This window comes from Trichomycterus rosablanca, chromosome 6 (assembly GCF_030014385.1).
Source record: "Trichomycterus rosablanca isolate fTriRos1 chromosome 6, fTriRos1.hap1, whole genome shotgun sequence".
NCBI classification, from domain to species: Eukaryota; Metazoa; Chordata; class Actinopteri; order Siluriformes; family Trichomycteridae; genus Trichomycterus; species Trichomycterus rosablanca.
The window spans coordinates 10,901,480-10,925,666 of NC_085993.1; the positions used below are offsets into that span (position 1 = coordinate 10,901,480).

Sequence of the window (24,187 nt, forward strand, 5' to 3'; positions counted from 1 at the left end):
CTGAAATTCAAGGTTAGGATACTTATGTGATGACACATACATGTTACAAGGTGGTTATTTTAGAGGCACAAAGTCTATAACCTTTTAGTGAGGTCAACTCTTTATCTTCATCTATAAGCTACTGTACTGTAAAAGGATTTGATTTCTAAAGGCGAGTCACACAGACAAAACTAAGTGCATGCAGACTCAGATTAATGTTTGGATGTGAAGATGATCTAATGAAGAGGGTTGGGCTATTCTACCAGTTTCTAAATGAAACAGTAACGTCTTTTTTTTAACTGACACACCGTTGTATCAATAGCAAAGGTTCTGGCTTTTCTGGATTCCATTAGGTCCACTGCTTTAAAGCTTCACACCTTTTTTAATCTGAGATTTTATCCCAGTGATTTGTTATTTTACTGCATCTTATTTTTTAGTACCATATTCTCATTTGATTATACATCAGTCAGCATTTTTTTTATATTGACATAGTTTGTGTTGGCCAGAGTGCAATTGCCTTTTTTATCTTCTTCCTGAAAGTCCTCGTTACTGTTGTTCACCCCTTCTTGGATCTCCATATAGTCAGATTTGCTGATAGTGGAACCACTTTGACTTCTTTTCAGTTCCTCTTGGGAATCAGCTTTAGGGACATTAACCTGCAGATACTGGGCCTGCTCTTCACCATCTGTCTCACGATGGTAGAAGTAGTTAAAATTTGAGACAATGACAGGCACGGGTAGGGCGATGGTTAGCACACCAGCAATGGCACACAGAGAACCAACAATCTTGCCACCAATGGTGGTGGGTACCATATCTCCATAGCCAACAGTCGTCATTGAAACCACAGCCCACCAGAAGGCATCAGGGATGCTGTAGAACTGCGACTGCGGTTCATCCGCCTCAGCAAAATAGACAGCACTTGAAAAGAGGATGACTCCAATAAAGAGAAAAAAGATAAGCAGGCCAAGTTCCCTCATACTGGCTTTTAGAGTCTGGCCCAGAATCTGAAGACCCTTGGAGTGACGTGACAGCTTGAAGATCCTAAAAACTCTCACGAGTCTGATGACTCGCAATATGGCTAAAGACATTGCCTGCTGCCCTTGTTGACCATCCTCTGCTTTCTCTGCCAATTCTGTTCCAAGTGTAATGAAGTAGGGGATAATGGCCACCACATCAATCATATTCATTATGTTAACAAAGAAGCTGGCTTTACTTGGGCAGGCGAAGAATCGAACCAGGAACTCAAAAGAGAACCAGATAATGCAGAGTGTTTCTAGGATGAAGAAAGGATTAGTAAAAGAGGTGGACGTGTAGGTGTTTGTGGTGTTAGTATTATAATTGTGGACTTTATGCAAGTCCTCCTCATCACTACGAAAAACAGGAAGAGTCTCTAGACAAAAGCTGACTATAGAGATAAGAATCACCATGACTGATATAATGGCTATAATCCTTGCTGGTCCTGAACTTTCTGGATATTCAAACAGCAGCCATACCTGCTTTTGAAACTCATTATCAGGCATTGGTCTCTCCTCTTCCTTGATAAAACCTTCATCCTCCCTAAACATTTCAATGGCTTCTTCTCCAAGTTCATAAAACCTAATCTCTTCTGAAAAAATATCCAGAGTCACATTTACAGGGCGCCGTAACCTTCCTCCAGACTGGTAGTAGTAGAGAATGGCATCAAAGCTTGGCCGGTTCCTATCAAAGAAATACTCATTCCTTAATGGGTCAAAGTATCTCATGCGCTTCTTTGGATCACCAAGCAAAGTCTCTGGAAATTGCGACAGCGTCTTGAGCTGCGTCTCAAAGCGAAGGCCTGAAATGTTAATGACGACTCTTTCGCAGCAGTCCTGTTCTCCCTCTGCATCATAGTCCTGAGGGTGGCCTGGGTGTGCTGCTGCCTCATCCGAGGGGTCACCCGTGGCCACCGTCATTATGCAGGAGGCTGAGGCCTGCACTTTTCACCTGAGCCAGGCACCCCGGGGTAAGAAAAAAATGATGGAAGAGAGTCTGAAAGGAAGGGCGTGCAGTGTTGTACAGGGCCACAGTGTGTCACAGATGGATCACTGGAACACAAGTGAAAGAAAACCAATTGAATTCCTTTACTGTGCTGTGGTTTACAATATATATTTCATTTCTACAATAACAGTGGAACCTAAAATATAAACTTAATAACTATGACTTGGTCTGACATAATGAACATACATTTATTTATTCCACATTCTCTGCAACACCTTGCTTATGCAAATCAATACATCAAGACCAATAATCCTATAAAGTAGTGAGCCTATTAACCGGGCACTTCATTTCTGAACCCCAAACACATACACGCTTACAAAACACGTGTTTACACTGTGAATTTACATTTTCTTTTTTGACCTTATTGCTTCCATCAGCCAGATTTGTTGTTGCTGGTCCCAAATGATGCCACTGGTCTTTAAAATATTTAGCAGCAGCAGGTGATAAAATAGTGAACTGCAGAAATAGCTTTCAAGCACATTTGCACACATGGTTTTAGCTTTTGTTACTGAAATCATTTTAGAAATGCTGTGGATGATGCATGTTTGAAGTCTAATCACTTGACTAGACTTAATAATTAAATTCTCCAGTGCTGATTTATCATGTGCTTTTGTCTCCTTGATCCTTTTATTACCTCTGTACGCTCATAACTAAGTGTGGCAAAAAAGACTTAGCAGTACTATAGGTCAAATGTATTTAAACTTGCCTTAAAAAGCCCTATGTAGCAGTTATAGCAAAAATCTTTTTTTTTATTTTAAAAAGCTTCTCACAAGACTTTAAAATATGTCTGTAGGAATTTGTGCCCATTCTGTTAAACAAGCATTTGTATGGCTGGGCACTGGTGTTTGCTGGGCACAAGAAAGCCTCAGCTGATGTTCCAGTTATTCCAAAGCTGTTCAGTAAGACTGAGGAATAAAATTAAATGAATGACAAACTTAGAAATAAGACTAGAAAAAGTTATGGCTGATCAGTGTATGTACACATGGTTTGTGCTTTTGCCACTGAAATCATTTTAGAAATGCTGCTGATGATGCATAATCACTTGACTTGTTTGGAATATTCATAGTCAAATCATCCAGTGCTGATTTATTATGTGCTTTTGTCTCTTTGATCCTTTTGTTACCCATGTACGCTCAAGTGTGGCAAAAAAGACTTTTAGCTATACTAGGTCCAATGTATTTAAACTGGCTCAAACAGCCCTATGTGACTTTAAAATATGTCTGTGTGAATTTGTGCCCATTCAGTCAAATGAGCATTAGCATGGCTGGGCTCTGATGTTTGTCAAGAAGGCCTCAGTTGATGTTCCAGTTAATTCCAAAGCTGTTCAGTAAGGCTGAGGATTAGAATGAAATGAATGACAAAGAAAAGTGCCACATTATCTGTCAAATATTATATCGTGTTATAGTTTACTGTATTCATTTACCAATGGTGAGATAGTAAAAAATATTTAGGTCTTAAGTAAATAATTAAATAAAAAACTAGATTTAGGGCACAACTATTTTAGATATAACTGGACTATTAGGAATGACTGTGTGGTTTAAGCTTTCTGCAGCCATATTTACCATAGCCCCAATGCTTATGAAAGCCTAAACAATAGTTATATTGTTATATGAAGATAGGCAGCTGGAAATAACAAATAAATTACATTATAATTCTATTCAAAATGTACTTACATTTAATGTGCACAGAATTTCCACATAAAAATGATCAAAATTAATCCACATCAAAATTAATTTAAATTGTTTTGAACAATGCTATTGGCTATAAGTTGGCTCCCAAGTTTTAGAATGATGCCATTAAGGTGAATAACCTTTAACCTGAATTATAATCTAACAAAGTAACTTGATGAAAGGTTGTATCCAGGAGAGTCTAAACGCTTGACCTGAAAAAAGCTTAACATGGCTTAATGTACTAAAACAACAACCTAGAAACATCAAACTTCTTTCACTTACTACTGGTCATAAAAACTCTCTACTGTTAAAATGACCAACCTGTGGTCCAAAAGGAAAGTAATATTTTTATGTTAAGCATTTTCTCATTTAAACCGCTTATATCACTTATTACTGGTGGGTGGCATGTTGGCCAAGTGGGTAGCACTGTCGCCTCACAGCAAGAAGGTCCTGGGTTCGATCCCCAGATGGAGTGGTCCAGGTCCCTTCTGTGTGGAGTTTGCATGTTCTCCCCGTGTCTGCGTGGGTTTACTCCGGGTGCTCCGGTTTCCTCCCACAGTCCAAAGACATGCAAGTGAGGTGAATTGGAGACACTAAAGTGCCCATGACTGTGTTCAATATAACCTTGTGTAATGAATAACTATCGTTCCTGTCATGAATGTAACCAAAGTGTAAAACATGACGTTAAAATCCTAATAAACTTATTACTGGTTTCTACTACTGAAATAAAACATGAAAACACTTCTGCTTTTGAATAATAAGATTGGGCACCCATGTTTTACAGCATTCAGTCTACATTAGGTTAACCATTATCTACAGCTTTGAATTACACCAGCATTTTAAACAGTTTCTAAATAGCCTTCCATGACCTGGTGTTCCTAGGTCATTGTTTTAGTATATTAACCACATTTAGCGTTTCCTAATAATGGGTTTAAATAAAAAGAAAAACACTCAATGTAAAAATAACTACTTTCCAATTATACCACAGGTTAATCATTTCAGCAGTAGAAAGTACTTATGACCAGTGATAAGTAAAAGAAGCTTGCTGTACCTAGGTCATTGTTTTAGCACAATAGCCCTTCCTGGTATGCTGTAGTGTTGAAACATTAGTCTGCATTCAATGTGGCAACCAGTACAAAGCCATCAAACCTAATATTTGTCCTCTATGGCATATTTCTAATAAGATCTGTTAAAAGTGCATGTGATCATTAAGCATCATTACGGTCAATTCATTGCTTAGGATTTTTCTGTGTGCTAGACGGTCGATCAGACGACACTCAACCAGACGATCTCTATCAGGATCAAGTCCAAACATACTGTACCTCTAAGAATAAACTGGATGCTGAAAGCTTGGATGCAGGGCTGTGCGCTCCTGCGGTTAAAGATGCCGACGATCCGTCCAGATGTCGCTGATCCCGGTTGGATTTCTTGTCTAGGATGGCGGACAAAAAAATAAAAATAAATAAAGAATGCGATGTTCCCAGGCGTGTCCTCACCTCCTTCCGGAGGTCTAGAGCTTTACGCCTGGTTGTTTAAAGGAAAGGAACGCAGGGCGGGAAAAGCTGAAGCACACGCGCTTTACGTTGTATCCAAGGAAACAACGCGGGCGCGCAAGTGTCTGAGCAGCGCATCCAAACTGATGCTGAGAAAACCTGTAACAGTGCAACAGTGTTGTTCAACATCATCAGCACTCAGATATGGTGTCGTTTTGCCAGCTTGTAAAGTAAAGAAATATTTATCAAGTGCATCTGCACAATAAAAAATATGCCACCTGTATGCCAGGTTACATGATTTTACTGACACCGTGCTGTTAACTTTACTGCTGTCCAGACAGGTGTGCCCTATAGGCGCGTCTATAAACCCTGTTGAGATCTACACACCAAACAGCCATGCAAAAATAAAGATACAACCCAGTGAGGAGTCATGAGTACAAGTCTTTATACAGCCACATAATCTAGGGTACCAACAAAGCAAGTCAGCACAAAAGCTCAACAGACAGGTAATCAGGTTAAGCATCAGCCTTCCTACCTGTGTATCTCCCTCAGCACCAGCAGGTAAACGCGCTGCTTTCACTGTATTCTGTTTATTAATGCATATATTAGTTGTTGTAGGAATAGGAGTCCTCGCTGTTATCGCAGGTAGGTGTTAAGCAGATAGTTTAGGCGTTAAACGGAGTCTGCAGCGGAGCGACGCTGTGCATACAAAAAAGACTACGGCAGCGGGATGGACGGAGCCGCACTGTACCACTCCTCACTTTTCCGCAGAGTGATTTCCCAGTTTAAAGGGAACGCACTCCAGCTTCAGGCAGAGCACAACTGAAGGACCAGGGTCAAGTTTCCATCCCAAATGACAATTTAATAACCACCGGCTACTGGGACTAATATATATTCACTTACCTGTCTGGTTTGCACATTTATTGATTGTTTTATAAGCTACACCTACCCTACAGATGAAATTTGTGGGTATACAGTTACTGACTGTAGTTCATCTTTTGCTTTGTCCCTAAACGGTGGCGGCTCCTGCCAAATCTCTCAGGGGGGTCAATTGTTGCCATAATGGCCAAGGTGACCCGTTCAATGGGTAAATTAAAGCTTAAATAATTAACATTTTAAGTTATCTGTCAGTTTGCCCTCACAAATAACTTTGAACATGAAGACAGACCAGCTTTACCATTAATCATAAAATTAAGTGAAGCCTTCACACTAACAATTTAATTCAGTCTTCATCAGATAGCATTTTATTTTAGGTGCAGCAGATCCAGAATAAAGATGAATGAATAAAGAAGTACAATTAAACAATTGGGGAGATACAATAAGTGCAATCACAATTCACAATTTAAAAATTACATTACTTACTTGTAATTTACTTATAACTTATATGATTTTCCCCCTTTGTAGATACTTGCTTGATGTTTAAATTCAGTCTGGGTGGCCCTAATTCTTAAGTTGCTAATTTATCCTGATTACTATGACAACTGAACGGCATTTCCCTTAATGACACGATGGAGTTGCTCCGAACTGAGGTAATGGTAGTCATGGTGACGAGATCGCGACACCAGGTTACGTGTGAGCCCTCCCGGAACCCATACAGAATGTATTGCAGTGCCTGCAGTTTGAAAAAAGAGCCTTAACATGAGAGTCTATGAGAGCAATCCGGGGCGAGCAGATGTGATCAGTCAGACTGGTGCGTCGCCCGATCGCCCTAAGGAACGAGCCGCCACTGTCTCTGAAACTCATTTTAAATCGAAAGTACTCTTACTCAACACTATAGTGAGACAAACATGGTTGTAGTGCTTTCTAGTGTAGCAGGTGCAGCAGAGTTGCTGGGATTTTTACAACAGCAATGTCAATAGAAGGAGAATAGTGCTTCAACCAAAATACTAAGTTAAATATTTGAAATAGATAGAGGCAACTAAGTGTACAGAACAGCAGATGGGCTGTACAGTAACTGTATACCCACATAGTTTATCTGTATGGTTTATCTATCATATCAAGCTTTGTAAATGAGTAATAATGGTTGACCATAACTGACAAGTTATCTGTGCCTATAAAAGGACATCTATTAAAAATCACACGGAGCAGTGATGTTCTGTCAAGGCCTTAAAAAAACCCGAAATTGTGACATTATACCGGATTATCAGACGTAATCTAGGAATCATGATAAAACAGATCTGCCATAAATTATAAGCTGCAGGAACATGGGTGACACTGTCTACAATCAATTATGCTTTAAATTTCTGTGGGCCCAGAGGCTGCCATGCATAAGAAAAGCTCTGCAGGAAACTCAGGTTGGCATGGTATTTATTATTATAATCATTAATATTATTATTAACTGTGAACAACTTGAACAACTTAACTTGTGCTCATACTACAGTCTGACTTTGGTAATGTTATGATTATAGACTTTCTTATTGGCTGCTAGACATGTACATCCTGTGACCTTTTTTAGAAGCCATGAAGTAAGACAGATATTAAGATTCAAATTTCTTATTGATTTGCAAATAAAATTTCTATTATAGTTGCCTTACAGGCAAGGACAATGTCTTCTCCACATACTAACTGCATAATGTCTGACTTGGGTCTCTAATGGATTTTTCCTGACTTGTTCTTTGCAACAAAATGGCTTATTATAACACAAAAATAACATATTATATTGCACACAGTATAATACCTATGTTATTTCATGACAGCATAATACTATAATGTAGAATGTACACTGTTTAGCAAAACATTAGGATCAACCACCTAATAAGCAATGGTTATTTAATGCACAAAGCCTAGCCATTCACCTGGCCCATTGTAGGTGCTTTTAACAGTGCACGGGAGTTAGCACTGGCACTTTGACTGGACTGTGACTATGCAGCCTTGTACACAGAAGGATTCATGCTGTGGATTGTGACACATTCACCTCATCGCTGGGTTTAAAATGATCTGCAATTTGAGTAGATCCACAGTGGACCTTCTGTTGGTCCATATCAGACACCGTCATGTCAACGTCATGTAGGCAGTTTATGGCTTGTCCCTCCTTGGACCAATGTTGGTGGGTACTCACTGTTGTAGAAATACTTCAACCCAGTCATCTAACCATAATAATTTGGCCCTGATTAAACACACTTAGTTCTTTATGCTGATCACATCTGCTGCATTCAACACATAAACTACAAGAAACTACCATCAGCTCATTATTTAATAGATCCCTGCACATTTAAAGGGGGTGGTCCCATGTTTTGGTAAATGTTATTTAATTAGTTTAGGTATATACGAGTGTGCATGTGTGTGTGTGTGTGTGTGTGTGTGTGTGTTTGTTTATGTGTGTGTGTAGTCTGGTGTAAGTTGAACGATGCAAACATGAGCCAAGTGCTATTGATTGAAGATCCATCCTGCTGCCCAAAATAGAAGTTCTGTGTATCTAGTTTGCCCTGGCAAAGTCATCTACTTCTAAAAAAGAAGTTTTCTTAAAGCATATGTGTAATATAGTGTATTTCACTAGCCCAAACCACACAATAAATTTGATTTAGACATGTAGTTTTTAAGTATGGATGAAAAAAAGAAAACATTACCTTATATACATTACATATATATATATATATATATATATATATATATATATACACATTTACAATTGCTCTTGGGTAGTACTTGGTTAACCCACGTTTAGCAGCTGTTACATTCAGTGCATTTTTGGTTAAGTCAAGATTAGTTTTGCACAGTATAATAAAAAAGTTTTGGATCATTCATCTTTACGGAAAAATCTTCAAAATCTGCTAGGTGAGTTGGTGAGTAATGGTGTACAGCAATCTTAGGTGTCCACATAAATGTTCAGTAATTAAGGTCAAGAGTTGGATCTTATGCCATTTAAGTGTAACATTTATCCACTTCAGTCTTATCAAACCAGAATTCGTTCTGCTACTTCATTGAAGAGCTTCTGTAACAAGCCCACCTACTGTGAAGATCAGCAGGGGGTACGAGTCACAGAATCATGCTCATATGTCATGCCATTTCCTCTGAAACCGTGATGCTGGGCTCAATCTGGTCCGTTTCCATGAAGCAGAAGTATCTATCCTTTTTGGGCACTTGCTGGCCCCACATTTGAATTTATGCTGTGCACAGGCTCCACCAAGTAGCAGAAAGGTGGTCTGACTCATGCATTGCTGTCCCCAGTTTGTTTAGGGTTTCCTCTCTTTTTTCTAAGAATTTGGTTGTTGAAGGCTAGACAGCTTGTCATATTGTGAGAGTTTTCATTTCTGCTTGATCTCTTCTGTGGGCTGCAGAAGGTTTGTGCCTTTCATTTCTTAATTTGTTGCTTTCTGTTATTTTGGCCAATTTATTTGTGGCTTTTAGTCACAGTATTGTTCCACCTTGGTTAAGCATCCTGCATATTAGGTTTATTTTTAATTTTTGCAGGTGTGGGGCTACACCTGGTGACCTTGATCCTTTATTTTGTTCTGTAGAGATGCAATACCATAATAAAACACTTACTATAGAAGAGGCTATTTATGCTTTTAAAGAAAAAGAAAACAGATGAAAACGATTTTGGTGACTATCAACAAATTAAGTGTGTTGACGATGCAATATTGGAACAGTGGTAGCCTAATGGGTAGAGCTTTGAGCTCTGCCACGCAGCCACTGTTGGGCCCTTGAGCAAGGCCCTTAACCCTCACAGCTCCAGGGGCGCCGTACAATGGCTGACCCTGCGCTCTGACCCCAGCTTTCAAACAAGCTGGGATATGTGAAGAAAGAATTTCGTTGTACTGTACATGTGTATATGTATATATGACAAGTAAAGACATTCTATTCTATTCTATATTCTATATTCTATATTTTATATTCTATATTGCATGTGATTCCTGAATTGCATGTTTTATGGATTACCTGAAAAAATTGTTTAATAAAGTAGGAACTTTACCAAGCATTGTATATGGCTAGTTTAGTGTTACAACACAAATTATGTTATATACATAAAATTCTGATTATTTACTTTGCCCCAATGGTAAGAGCAATCATCCACTGCACTGTGTTTACACTTGTGTTATATTCATAATTGTATTATTTGAGAAACTAGAATTATTGTAAGTGATTTTTTGTGAGTGCCATTGTTTTAGATCTTTCCATTCTGGTCAATAAGAGAGCTATAAGTTGGAGCAGACAGTGGCACAATGCCAGATACTCAAGGTTACTTATCCACCCACTGTTGCAGCACTTGCACTGGCACAACCTGTAAACAGATCAGTAAAGAGACAGGCACACCCTCTCCAAAAAAACACATACAAAATCAGTGCTTGTGGGATTTTGTGGTTAGATTTGAGATTATGTTGATATAAAATGACAGGTAGTGTGCTCTTTGTACTTAATGTACTAGTGGAAAGTAATTCAAATGACATTTATTGCAAAATGACATTACTAACTCAGCACTCTTAGAAATAAGATAATAAAATGATAAGATTTGAAGGCTTTTTTATTGGACTAAGACCTGTGCATCCTTCCAGAAACAAACCAGTTGAGGCTTAAGTCTTTAATTCAACAACAGGAAAATCCCATTGTTTGCTATTTCCTCTTTGTTCAGCTTCTAAGAGTGCATGATGCCAATAATTATTCAATGCTCCACTACTGCCATTCATTCAAACCTCACATTCTTTGTCTGGTAGAGGTGATATTACCAGGTAGAAATTTAACCAGAGACTAGGTACATTGATTCAGCCATCGCTGTCATTGGACAGTGCTGGTTACCATGGCAACAGACACCAGGAGCCCTTCTGCACACAATGTGTGGAGAGAGTGAAGTGATGCCAGCTCATGGGCTAAGAAAACTATGCCATTGAGCCCTAAATGCTGTGTCATGCTTGCAGATTTCCTGACTGATCCATTACTAGAGTCAGCATTTTACATTTGTTAGTTTCTGAAGGAAATCTTACAATCTGATGACTCACATTATCATGCAATTGATGTTTTAGATGATTGTGTTTGACATGTGGATATCTGGAGAGTCATAGAGGAGCTTGTTTATGTAAAAGCATGAACAAAGATAGATTGTGCCAGTCAGAACGACTGGGCAAAATGTACATGCCAGCTCTCAGTAGATTCCCAAAATTAGCCCTGCCACCAAATCAAATCATCAAATACAAAAGAAGCATGCAGCCCAGATCACTAATTTACCAGATGACTGGTGAGAACTCTGTTTACTTTTTGCTTGGGCAAAATCACATCTTGGATTATTTCTGTTTTTGTAACACTGAGGTGCCTTGGACCCACTGCAACCATTATCCAGATTAAAGTGGTTCCGGAAAATATCTAAAGTTATTAATAAATGAAATTGGTACTATGGAACTATCTCACTGGTTAGGTGACCTTCTTGTGTTGAGTGGCAGTAAGGACATGGTAGTTGATTCAGTATGTATATTCATAAATATTTATAAATCTTGGATTTTTATTGTGATTTATTTTTTAAAATTAAATTAATTTTTGATTGTTTTTTATTGTGTTTCTACATTGTGTATAAAGTTGGTCTATTCTGCTAGTGTGTGACCTTTTTGGGGATACCACATTACTGTAGGTCATAGTGCCTCTCTTCCTTCAAGGTCAAAAGCTCCATCTCTCTGCCCAAGAGAGTGCTGCAAAGCACCATCTGAGTCTTTAGTTTCACACTTCATTTACTGTACAGCCGCAGTCCATAAATACATGAGCCATCTAGTAGTCGAACACTGCAATGTCACTTTACTAACTTCCTTAGGTTTAAGCAACATAAAGTTAGCTAAAGACCTGTGATCTGGGGAAAAGGATAAGGAAAACAGTTCTGCATGTTCTCTCTGTGTCTTTGTGGGTTTTCTCCAAGTACTCTCATGTTCTAAAAACATACAGAATTTGGAATAACTGTTCTAAATTGCCACAAGTGTAATTGTATAGGTTAATGGGTTAGTGTGTTGCCCTGCAATGATGACACCCTATCACAGCTTTGAGCCTGGTGTTTTCAAGTGGCACATCCACTGTGAACCTATTCAGGACAAAGCAGTTAGTAAAAATTAAAAAATAGATTACTACATATTTTTGTAGAATGCTTTCATAAATTCCACAAAAAAGTATTAGTAAATTATCTCTCTTTTTTATATATTAAATATATAACTGAATATATAATATATAATGATGGGACCACTTTTCTTAGAGTCACAGCCCAGCCAGGATGCCAATTTCCCCTCAAACATAGCCATTATGTCTGTACGTAGACACCAGACCAGCTGATCACACTGTCACGTAATTAAACCCGGAATCCCAGCGGTAATGGGCTAGCGCAGTTTACCGTTGCGCCACCTGAGCATGTTAGGTTAGTTAGATGAACACTTGTTTAACGTGAGACACCAACAAGCATCTTGAGAGTAGCTGCAGGTAATGACAATATTCCTAGATCAACCATATCAAATCATAGAATGAAATGAAATGCAATTCTTCCAATACCTTTTAGGATGGGTTGTGTAACTAGTTGAGTCTGACCTCTAAGGCTGAGGTAAGAGAAAGACAGGAAACCCCTCACACCTACAAGGAAATCCTGCAGCAGTTTATGCACTCACTCACACACAAATGGCATGCTTATGACCAGTGAGCTGTGAAGGGCCTCAGGTGGTCCAGAAAATCTGCAGAGAGCTTTATTATTACTACACACACACACGCTTGCACAGATACACACAGTGGTTCCCTGTCTTTGGTGTGCCAGAGCATCTCTTGGTATATGGCCCAAATATACACTGTGCCAATGGTTTGTGTTTAATCAGTGAAACACGTTTAAAACAGCCAGAAACATCCAGGATTCAGGAAAGACAGCCGGAAAGACACCATGGTTTACTTTAAATAAATAAATAAATAAATAAAATAAATGCATGTCCAACATTAGCTAAAGCATCTGTGCTGCTCAGAATGGTATGATTCATTGCTTTTATCACACTGAATTTAGCAGGCGAGGCTAAACATAGCAAGCTGCTATATCTGCTCCCATCATAGCATTCAGGAAAGTGCTGTAATATGCGCTGTACTAAACAGGAACAGGATGACTAAGCAATTTTGAAGGCACCTGCTTGAGCCTCCTCGGGATCAAGAAACCTGTTTAATAATCTCCCTACTTTAACGTCAGTTTAAATAGGCCATGCAGGTACAGGTGGTTTGGCAAATATTTCATTTTTATGCATATAGGATATGTTTCTTGTTGATTCATAACATTTTAAATGATAATGTTAGTCCATTAATAATTACTTTTGCTTACAGGTTCTCAACGATGGGGTCATGGCCCATGGTTTTTAAGCATTTAGCTTATTTAATACATTTGTTTTACTAGCTCAGGCCAGATCACCTTGTCAAGAAGCTAGCTAATTAGTAAGACAAACTTTTTGTGGCAATTGATATTCATACAGTAATGCACTGTTGGTTCATTAAAATTTGAGTCCTTAAAATGGGGCCACTGGCCAAAAAAACAAGCAAAGGGTTAGGAAACCCCAGCACTGTACTAAAGAAAAACACAATAGAGGTTAGGATTAGAGGGTCTTACTCAGGTTACCCATTTATTAGTCCAAAAACTTTAATATTTTTAGTATTTCACTATTATTATTGTCTAATATAGTCAATACATAAGCATTGTCTCAATGACGACAAATTAATACGCATACATCTGGTTTGATAATGGCACACTCTGTGAATACATGAAGAACACAGCAAAAAGAGACCTTAGTAAAATATGTTCAGCAACACATGGCAGTTTTAGTCTCAGTATTTCCACCTGCTACCTAGAGTGGTACAGAGATATTTTCTGATTAGTTATATACATTCAACCTGGCAGTGTATCCAATGAACAAGGTCACTTCTAGAGTCCTCATATAAAAGAGATGGTGATACATAACAATGTAGACGTAAATAGTTTGTCTTCAGATTGGGTTCTGTGCTTTGTCCTGTGTGTTGGCTTCTTGATTAAGTGGTTGTCGACCCTAGGCACAGTGTGGATCTGTTGCTGCTGAAACAAAGCATACACATACATGTGTCAAATGACTGATATCTGGACCTTACTTAAAGTGTTAACACGTATAGAATAATCTGAACAATAATCTGCAAGTAATCAAATTCTGACAATAATTTTATTAATACGTTTACATGCTACAGGACCCTGGTTTACTGGAATTTGGTTTGTTCGTTCTGTATCCACATCAATTTTCAACAAGGTATAAAGAAATCCTCATTCCTTCCACAAATATGCCAGTAGATAGATTGGCTGTTCCAAATAGCCCCTAAATACAAGTGAGTGCGTGGGTACACCCTGCAATGGATTGGTGCCCTGTCCAGAGTGTGATTCTGTGTTAAGTGTTTCCGAGTAGGTTCCAGACCCACTGCAACCCTTAAGCAATTACTGAGAATTAATGCCACGCAACCTCCGAGCCTCTAGTCTCGCTCGACTTGAGCCCCCATCCAGGACTAAAGGAAGACAAGCATCAAGGCTGTTCTCTGTTCTAGCGCCGAAGTGGTGGAATGAACTTCCTCTGTCTGTCCGAACATCTGAGTCTCTTGCTGTCTTTAAAAAACGATTAAAAACCCACCTTTTTACTAAACACTTAGGCTGACGTACTTATTTACTAACATTTTGTTCCATTCTTTTCCATTAAAAAAAAATAAATAAATAAAAAAAATAAAAAGCACTTTGGTTCTAACAGGTTTTTAGCAGATTTGTGTTCTTTGACTGTTGTTTTCCTAAACTTGAGAAATGAAATGTTCACTATAGAAGCACTTCTGTAAGTCGCTCTGGATAAGAGCGTCTGCTAAATGCTGAAAATGTAAATGTAAATGTAATGCATTCAACATCACATACTACACACTATATAGTATGAAAATATTGTAACTTTACAACATTTATGCACAAATTTGAAGTATCATTTAGTACAGTAAAATATTATTTGGGATAGCCTAAGAACTGGGATTGTACCTACAGTTTCAGATACAGTAAAATAGAATTTATGAAACAGATCTAATGAAATGTATTAATGCACAGAACAGCCTGAATCTTGTTCAGAAGAAATTACAAATATTTATATTAGTGTTTTGATATGTGTTAAAATCATTTTTACATAATTAATAAAAAGGTGGCAGCATCAGAAAATTGGTGTTGCAACTAGAGAGGACAAACAAACAAAACCTAAACCAAAGTAAAATCGCACTAAATTTAGGAACTACACCATTACAGTACATCCTTAGAGTACATTAAGTTCTTGTAAAGCCTTGTAAACATTTCTAGGCATAATAAAAGCATTTGTACCGCAATTGCACAACAGCACCACCATCCTGTGAAAGCCAGAGTAAGTTCTCTCACTCAGGAATTCACAATAGCTCTAAAATATTTAAGGGTTTGTTGTAATTCTTGGACTCTTAAATAGACTCTCAGAAACTGAAACACTAACATGAATTTTTAATCACTGTGTTTACCCTTAGGAGTAAAGATATATTCACTAACATCAGTGGATTGTTTACTTTAAATGAATTTAATAAACAGTACCAGTATATTCTCATGTAAAAATATACATAAGAGTGGTACTAAAATTTACCCTTAATGGTTCCACCCCAGCAATAAAAATCTCACTAATAGTTTAGCTATCTTATTTACTTTTTTTAACATTAAGATAGCCATAGCTTAGCTATCTTATTTACTCATATTTTTAAATCCCGACTACCAGCACCCAGGTTCATGAATGACAAAATAATCTTTACACAGTTTCCCAATGATGTCTGCTTATGTTTTAGGCTATGAAAATACACACACCTGACACCTACATTTTAGAGTGGGGGATTAGTAGGGTACTAGTAATGTGTCTAGCTGAATATATCTTAGGTCCATTGTAAGCTAGAAAAGATGGACCTCTAATACAACACAACTGCTGCAGGCTTTAAATGAGCTTAAAACTGAAGTTTCTGTCACACTTGGGTATTAAAAATAAATTTCATTGTAAAATGAAAAATATATGCAAAACTATTTATTTTTTTCATTAAACATAGTTATTTTTTATGTGATCTAAATGAATTCAAAATAATAATGATGATGATTGATGAAAATGATCACATGATGACATGGACTCAGGAATCCTGGTCATACATTTGACATTATTTATGAGGCAACTCCTTTTAAATTTAGATTTTCCCCTTAAATGTGCATTATAAACAACTTTACACGATTCATGTGACATAATACAATATTAAAGTTTGCCTTACAGTAAAACATAAGTCTTTGTGAAAAAATAACATCCAATCAGTCAAAAAAACTTTAAATTGTTATGCCTCTTCATCCAAAATAACTCTCTGTTCCTCTTCCTTTAATCCTTTCTTGCAGTCATCCTCTTTCTCAACCTCTTTCATTTCTAATTTAGAAAGGTAAGCAGACACCTTCAGTGCTAGAAATGAAGTGCCAGAATTGGTGTGAAATGAACACTAGCAACAACCTGAGGCCTCTATTGGTGGTAAACAAAGACTAGACACACACACACACACACACACACACACACACACACACACACACGCGTGCACACACACACACACACACACACACATAGACACACACAGACACACGCTCACAGCCACATGCTTATAGTGTGCATGTAAAAGTCTTTGTCCCTTTAGTTAAAAGAGCATTTGTGAGGTCAAGCACTGTTTTAGAGAGGTTAAGACCTCACAGGCCAAATTCCTCCACACTGAACATGTGAAACCATGTCTACCAAGTTGAAAGCATATCGTGTGTACCATGTCTAACTGATTTTATACACCTGCTAGGAATTAATGTACATAGCTGACACACCTGGACTCAATAACTAAGAGGGGTGCCCACATACCTTTCCATATAATGTACTTATTATGTGCAGGAAAAACAAACAATTAATGACGTAAGTTTAGAGCAACCACAGTTTAGTGGGTGAAAAAATTAAAAAAGACAATGTACTTAATAATATATAATCATTACATTTTTTCATTTTGATGAACTGCTTTAAAATGGTCAGAGTCACGACAGGTCTGGTGTCACCAGAAAACACAGAGAATACCCTGGACAGTGTGCCTGGACAGTGTACCAATCCATCACATGGTTTGGGCCATGTCTACCCTTAGACAAAGCCAATCATGTCTGTATAGATGCCTGGCCGGACAATAGCACTGCTGAGATTCAAACCAGGATCTCAGCAGTGGTGGTCTAGCTTAATAGACTGCTGTGCCACCTGAACACTAATAATGTATCTATTAAAATACAAATACACTGACATTAACATTAATAATTCTGGGGGTTTCCAAGGGGGTCAGTGCTGCTTTATCAACAAACCTGAAAATGGCATACAATAGAATAACTAAAAGAAATAAGTATTGTTAAAATAGGATTAAAATGGCCCATCCTTAAAAGAATGACCAATGATTTTCAATGATTTTCTTCTTATACATTATTTTATTTAACTGAAGCATGCTGAGACCAACTAAGCCTGGCCTGGTTCTGTTTGTCTGGAGACGCAGAGGAATATGGTGGTGTTATGCACATCTCTCTCTCTCTCTCTCTCTCTCTCTCTCTCTCTCTCTCTCTCTCTCACACACACACACACACACACAAAGTGGGTCAGAAGCTTTAGTTGGCTGTTGGTTAAATATTTGACCCATTTCTACATCTTTTCATTCACATATGCATAATGTTTTGAATAATGTATACATAAAAGCAGTAGTTAACTGAATGAATGAATGAATGAATAGATGAAAAACACGTAAAAAATTAGGTCAGCTTGTTTACACCCTGGAGAAATATTACTGGTTCTTTTTGATATCCTAACAAATGTGAGGAAAGCTAAAAAGACGTTTATAATTTATTGTTTTCAAATGCTTTTAAACAGTAGATTTAGAATACCTCTATGAGACATAGGTGAGCTGGATTATGATGTGAAAGCCCATCAGCAAAACCTCCAACAGTCACCTTCAGGGTTCCATTCTTTGCATCCTGGTAAAAAAAAAGAAAAAGAAAAAAAATCCAGCATGAATATTTATTGTCCACAATGACTACAAATTTAAAAAGCATAAAGAGTCAAAAGTAACTCATGAATGTAAAGCTGGATGAAAATGACAGCTTATATCACACATTTTAAGATGACATCTTGAATTTCCAGAGACGCCAGACAGCTCATTTCACACATCCAATATCTCAGCGCTTTGCAATGAAACATCATGCAGAAGCAGCTGTTCACGGATTGTTCACACATTCAAATACATTTCTGCTCCTCCAGAATCAGTTCTGTCACCCAAAAGAATTTTAAATGATTAAAGAGACACTGGTATAATATTTCAGTGGAAAAATAGTTAGGCTCACTAAAAACGTAAAACAGATAAAAATAATGCATGAATTGCTGAAAACATAGAAGGAAATATAATATTAGTTCATAATAAACAATATAATTTGCATTTAAAGTATGCCTGGATTATTACTAATGCTCATATAAGGATTAGAAAATGCAAATTTATATTATGTTTTTGCAGAACTTTTTTATTATAATATTTTAATTTTATATTATTTTTATTAGTATTATAATTTTTTATTTTTTTTAGTTTGTCTTCATGCATAGGCACAAAGACACCACTGGGTGGCAGCACAGAGCATTTTTTTATTTTGCTTTTTTATTACAAAAATCTAAATAATATTATATCATTGCCATCACAATAAATTAAATGATAGATGCTTATGTTACACAGACCATGGCCAAGACATAATTACTAAAACTGGTAATCTGTATTTAATGTTTTAAAATGTAAATAACGATTTAAGATTTAAACTAGAAGTTTTAAAGTTTTAAAATATTTTTAAATGTCCCAAATGTTTAGCTTGTCAGACAAACAGAAATAACAAATACACACACATTCACACACATGCAAGGATGGTTCACAGGGCTCTGATTTATGGCTCGGATATTACTGGGCAGTGCAGAGGTCCAGTAAATGCCCTTTGACACCAATCAATGAAGCAGACAATGAGAGAATCCATAATAAGGTTGCTTAGTCATGCAGAGAGTATTTCCTTAATTCTCAAATACAGAAAGAGGGTTTATGTCAGATTTGGTACTAAGCCTGTTGGAATACAGTTTGAATAGTTATCGTTACTGAAAACGAGGTTGCTATAAATTTGCTTAATTCAAATGCATACATTGTGGCACAGCATTAGATCTGGCACTTAGATTTGATCATCACTTCTTGTCACTGTCTGTGGGGAGCCTTCTATGTTCTCTTCGTGTCTGTGTTGGCTTCCTCTGGTTATTATGGTTTCATCTCACGACCCAAAAAAATTTAAAAAATTGACAGATACACTTAATTGTCCCTAGAAGTAAGTAGGTGAGAAGTAAATGGATGTGTCTCACCCTGCAATGAATTCATGCCTGTCTTGACACTGACCAGGATGAAAGAAGCAAGTGGAAATTAATACATTAAAAATGTATAGGTCTATATATGCCCACATGAATATTAACTGTATTAGATCAACACTATAACTGCAACAAACTGTGTTGATGTATGTTATTCAGGAGGTAATTACGTAAAGCATTTAATTAAATACATTCAACATAGTTTGTTTTTTTTATTGTATAATTGTAGTCAGGTGAACAAAACTATAACTGTTGGGAAATTTAGATTTTTATGCTTTCATTTATCATTTGGAAAGGATACAAAACAGTAATCCCCAAATCAGCCCATTTTATGATCTGTCCTCATTTCCCCGTCATAAAGTTAGCTCGTGTCAGCTCTGTTTGTCTGTCTCGTGCTGTTTTTGCCAGTCGAGCCTTGTGAACCATCTGGAGCGTTGCTGTAGCAACGGAGCAGAGCGCCATGGAAACGTTAACGGGGGTTACCCAGGAAACTGTGGTCGCTATGGAGACTGCATCACAGGGCGGAGCCAGGGGGTCTCGGTGGGGAGGCGAATCCGGGCGCGCTCAGCTCACGTCTGTTTCTCCATGCAAAGGACCACCAGCCTGGACCCCAGCCTTCTGCATCTTTCTTCCGAATGAAAGCAGTGGGAGGTGCTACATGAGACTATAAGGGTGCTTTGTTTTGGGGAAACGAAGGCTAGTTTGGCAGCTGTTTACAGCACTTAACATGAATTGTTCTGACAAATATTTTCACACATCGAATATTTTGCCCACAAAATAAAGTTTTCGAGCTATAGCTTCCATAAAAGACAATGTCATTTGGTATAGTTAAAGGCAATTGGATTAATACGTACATACAATAGGCTATAGGCTATATATTTAACAGCTTAATGAATTTATCCATTGATTTAAAATAGAATCTGCACTTAGTTATAGAAAAACAAAAATACATGTGACATTCTTACACGTGGCATCTGAAAACATTTACTTTTGTCACACTGACAGGCTATTTGTTAGATTATTAAAGCTGCAGCATGAAACTTTTGGGATATTTTACATCTCGTCTGTAAGCCTAGTGGTTAAGGTACTGGACTAGTAAACAGAGGGTTACCGGTTCAAGCCTCACCTCTGCCAGGTTGCAACTGTTGGGCCCTTGAGCAAGGCCCTTAACCCTCAATTGCTTAGACTGTATACTGTCACAACTGTAAGTTGCTTTGGATAAAAGCGTCTGCTTAATGCTGAAAATGTAAATGTCGTCTTAAGCAATTGTAAAACATTATAACCACAGCTGTAAATGGGTGTTTTACAGCTCCAGGACTATCTGTAAGGTGTTTGGCATGTTCTTTCCATTTTCTCTTAAGTTTCCTCTTGTTATAGAACTCTGTATGTGCATTTGCTACTCAAAATCGTGATGAATTGGGTGAAAGTTTTTTTTTTTTTCCCTGATTTTGCACAGTGTTTTCAGCTAGACTCAAGATCGCCCTGATCAGGATAAAGCAGTTGAAGAACAAATCAAACAAATTAACACACCTTTGGCAATTTTGGCAGTAAGTTGTCAAGAACACTAGAGTTTGTACACTCGGTCTGTGGCAATTTCCTTTCTACCAGTTTCTTTAAAACTTCTCGTATAATGATCACCAGCAAAAGTTACATATTGCAGCTTCAAAAGTCGCCACAAATTATAACAGAGTGCCAATACAACGACTATTACGACGATTATACTGTATATATGACACTCAGAACAAACGTGGACTTACAATCACAAAAAGTAATATTGTTAAATCTTGGGTTATTTACGTCCCTGACCTGTGCTTCTCCCCTTTAAGCCACTATAGAGAAAGAGTGATCAGATTTAGGACAACAGGTTGTAGTTCCCGTCTGCATCAAAGAAAGCCCAGAATAAAGCGCATTAGATCACAAAGTGCGTTTGATCTACACGTCGGTGAAAATCTTTTTGATGTTCACGCAGTTCTGATTATTCTGGTTTGTGTAGTTCGGCTGCTTAAAGCCGCTGTTAATGCCCTCCTCTATCACCATGTATTCCGATTTGCTGAGGGACGATGTGCTGCGTGTCCGTTTCATCTCCTCTGTGGAATCCAGATGTTCGCAGCTGCCCGTGTGCAGGTACTGCGCGTGCTCCTCGCCGTCTGTCTCCCGGTGGTAGAAATAGTTGAAATTAGACACGATGACAGGCACGGGTAGGGCGATCGTCAAGACCCCAGCGATGGCGCAAAGAGAGCCGACGATCTTCCCGCCGATGGTCACCGGGTGCATGTCTCCGTATCCCACTGTCGTCATGGTAACCACGGCCCACCAGAAAGCATCCGGGATGCTGCTAAAGCTGGACGCGGGGTCGTCCGCCTCAGCGAAGTAAACAGCACTGGAGAACAAAATGACTCCGATGAAAAGAAAGAAAATAAGCAAGCCCAGTTCGCGCATACTGGCTTTGAGTGTCTGGCCGAGAATCTGAAGGCCTTTGGAGTGGCGGGAGAGCTTGAAGATGCGAAAAACTCGTACTAAACGAATGACGCGCAGGATGGCCAGGGACATGGCTTGCTGACCGTTGCCCTGTCTTTCTGCCAGTTCCGTGCCTAAGGTGATAAAGTACGGAATGATAGCCACAATGTCTATTATATTCATGATGTTCTTGGAGAAAGTGGCTTTGCTGGGGCAGGCGAAGAAGCGCACAAGCAGCTCAAATGAGAACCAAATAATACAAAGTGTCTCAATTACAAAGAACGGGTCTGTGAACGAACCCGAACCGTACGGACCAGTTCCATTTACAACAGGGGCAACCGTAACAGGGTCTTTGTCGTCCCTGAATTCGGGTAAAGTCTCCAGACAGAATATAACTATAGAGATCAGAATGACTAAAACGGACACGATGGCGATGCCCCTGGCAGGACCCGAGCTCTCTGGGTACTCAAACAAAAGCCAGACCTGCCTCTGGAACTCGTGACTTGGCAAGGGTCGCTCTTCTTCTTTGATAAACCCCTCATCCTCACGAAATTTTTCCATGGCTTCCTCGCCCAGCTGATAAAATCGAATTTCCTCGGAGAAAATATCAATGGGCACGTTGACAGGTCTCCGGATGCGCCCGCCTGATTGATAGTAGTAGAGGATGGCATCGAAGCTGGGTCGATTCCTGTCGAAGAAATACTCGTTCCTGAGCGGATCAAAGTAGCGCATTCGTTTCTTAGGATCACCAAGTAATGTGTCAGGAAACTGGTTGAAAGTTTTAAGCTGCGTTTCGAAGCGCAGGCCGGAGATGTTGATGACCACCCTCTCACAGCACTCGTGCTCCGGTTCGTAGCGATCCAGCGACAGGTGGCCTTGCAGCGCGCCCGTTTCCTCCAGCAGCTCGGACACCATCACCGTCATGCTGCCCTTCTCTGTCTCAGCGTAGCCGTGATTTTCAGCGTTGTTCCCCCGGTGGCGCACCGAGGGCGAGTCGATCAGGTTAAAGTGTTCATCCATACCGGGGTGGGAGAGGCGACGGAGGGCCCGAGAGAGACGCGCGCCTCTCCCGCCCAGCTGGGAATGAATGAATGAAAAAAAAGATTCGTTTGGTGTGTCTTCACTCAGTCCTGTTTTCTCTCGACAACCGTTTCCGCGCGGTGTCGCCGCCCCACGGCTCGCACGCTGCCCTTTATAAACGTGCGTCTACTCCCACCCACGGTGCGCCTGCTGCGCCTCACGCACCATCACCAAATCAGAACTTGACATAAACATGGAAACACTTTCTCTTTGCATGCTTTGCTCGTTTGATTCTTTGAATTAGTTTAAAATTCGCCATTAGAAAAAGCAACAAATGACTCACCCATCTTCTACAGACTCTCCCATTAACAATGATTTAAAGGCATTTCCGAAAAATAAAGGATCCTGTTGTAAAAACAAACGCGCATCATAAAGCCACACGTTTACTATCCAGCGCCAAATAGTCAACAGGCAAATATGCATATGACCTTACCGAAACAATTTCTCCAAACCAGTTTATTTCATTTTTGCGTGTTTTCAAGCAGTGGCAGGTCTTAACGCTTGATCTAGGTAAAAAAAAAAAAAAAAAAGCAAACAGGAGACAAACATGCGCGCATGCATTCTTTATTACAGGATGGAGCTCTCCATGGTTACGCAGCTCCTACAAGCGCGCAATGAGGAGAGCACCAGTCGCGTCTGTTCAATATGGAGACTGCATGGAACCTTCGTGATATGGAGAGCAAGCACACACTGTGCCTCCAAATGTGATTGGACATTGCAAAAAGACCTGGTAAAAGGAGACATCTTTGAAGACAGAGAACACGTTAACAGGCAAATCTATTATGGAGACCTCTACATTAACAATAGTATTAGCCTATATGCATTTATACAAAAATCTATATATATATATTGGAAACAATATTATGCACCATCAATCACACAGAAACTGAAGACAGTTTTTAGTTGTTTTATATTTTTTTTGTTTATGCATTTTCTCTACTTTTTCTCACGACTTTTAGCATATCCAATTACCCAATTGCATTATGCTTTCTCTCTACTGATGCCGACCCCCGTCCTGATTGAGGAGAGTGTGTTTGACACACGCCCCCCTCCGCCACCTGTGCAGTAGCCGACTGCATCTTTTCACCTGCACGAGGCGAGT

The 24,187-nt window shown here is 38.8% G+C and overlaps 2 protein-coding genes and 1 long non-coding RNA gene across 3 annotated transcripts; all 3 read right to left on the bottom strand.

The window, feature by feature from the left end:
- Nucleotides 1-434: 434 nt before the first annotated feature.
- LOC134316264 (potassium voltage-gated channel subfamily A member 2) lies at nucleotides 435-1,916 on the bottom strand. The gene has a single exon (XM_062996598.1). It carries the CDS (start codon nucleotides 1,911-1,913, stop codon nucleotides 435-437), a length of 1,479 nt encoding a protein of 492 aa, XP_062852668.1. The 5' UTR covers nucleotides 1,914-1,916.
- Nucleotides 1,917-13,691: 11,775 nt separating this feature from the next.
- Nucleotides 13,692-20,333, bottom strand: LOC134316886 (uncharacterized). The gene is made up of 3 exons (XR_010013136.1): nucleotides 20,032-20,333; nucleotides 18,051-18,140; nucleotides 13,692-14,153 (listed from the first exon to the last, which is right to left on the bottom strand). It is a non-coding gene; the product is annotated as an uncharacterized LOC134316886 (long non-coding RNA).
- An 856-nt stretch (nucleotides 20,334-21,189) lies between these two features.
- Nucleotides 21,190-23,025, bottom strand: kcna3a (potassium voltage-gated channel, shaker-related subfamily, member 3a). Its single transcript, XM_062997411.1, has one exon. It carries the CDS (start codon nucleotides 23,023-23,025, stop codon nucleotides 21,481-21,483), a length of 1,545 nt encoding a protein of 514 aa, XP_062853481.1. The 3' UTR covers nucleotides 21,190-21,480.
- Nucleotides 23,026-24,187: the final 1,162 nt, after the last annotated feature.

Bases quoted from the DNA above. Each gene is read 5' to 3' on its own strand.
- LOC134316264 (XM_062996598.1), bottom strand. From the start codon at position 1,913: ATGACGGTGGCCACGGGTGACCCCTCGGATGAGGCAGCAGCACACCCA.
- kcna3a (XM_062997411.1), bottom strand. From the start codon at position 23,025: ATGGATGAACACTTTAACCTGATCGACTCGCCCTCGGTGCGCCACCGG.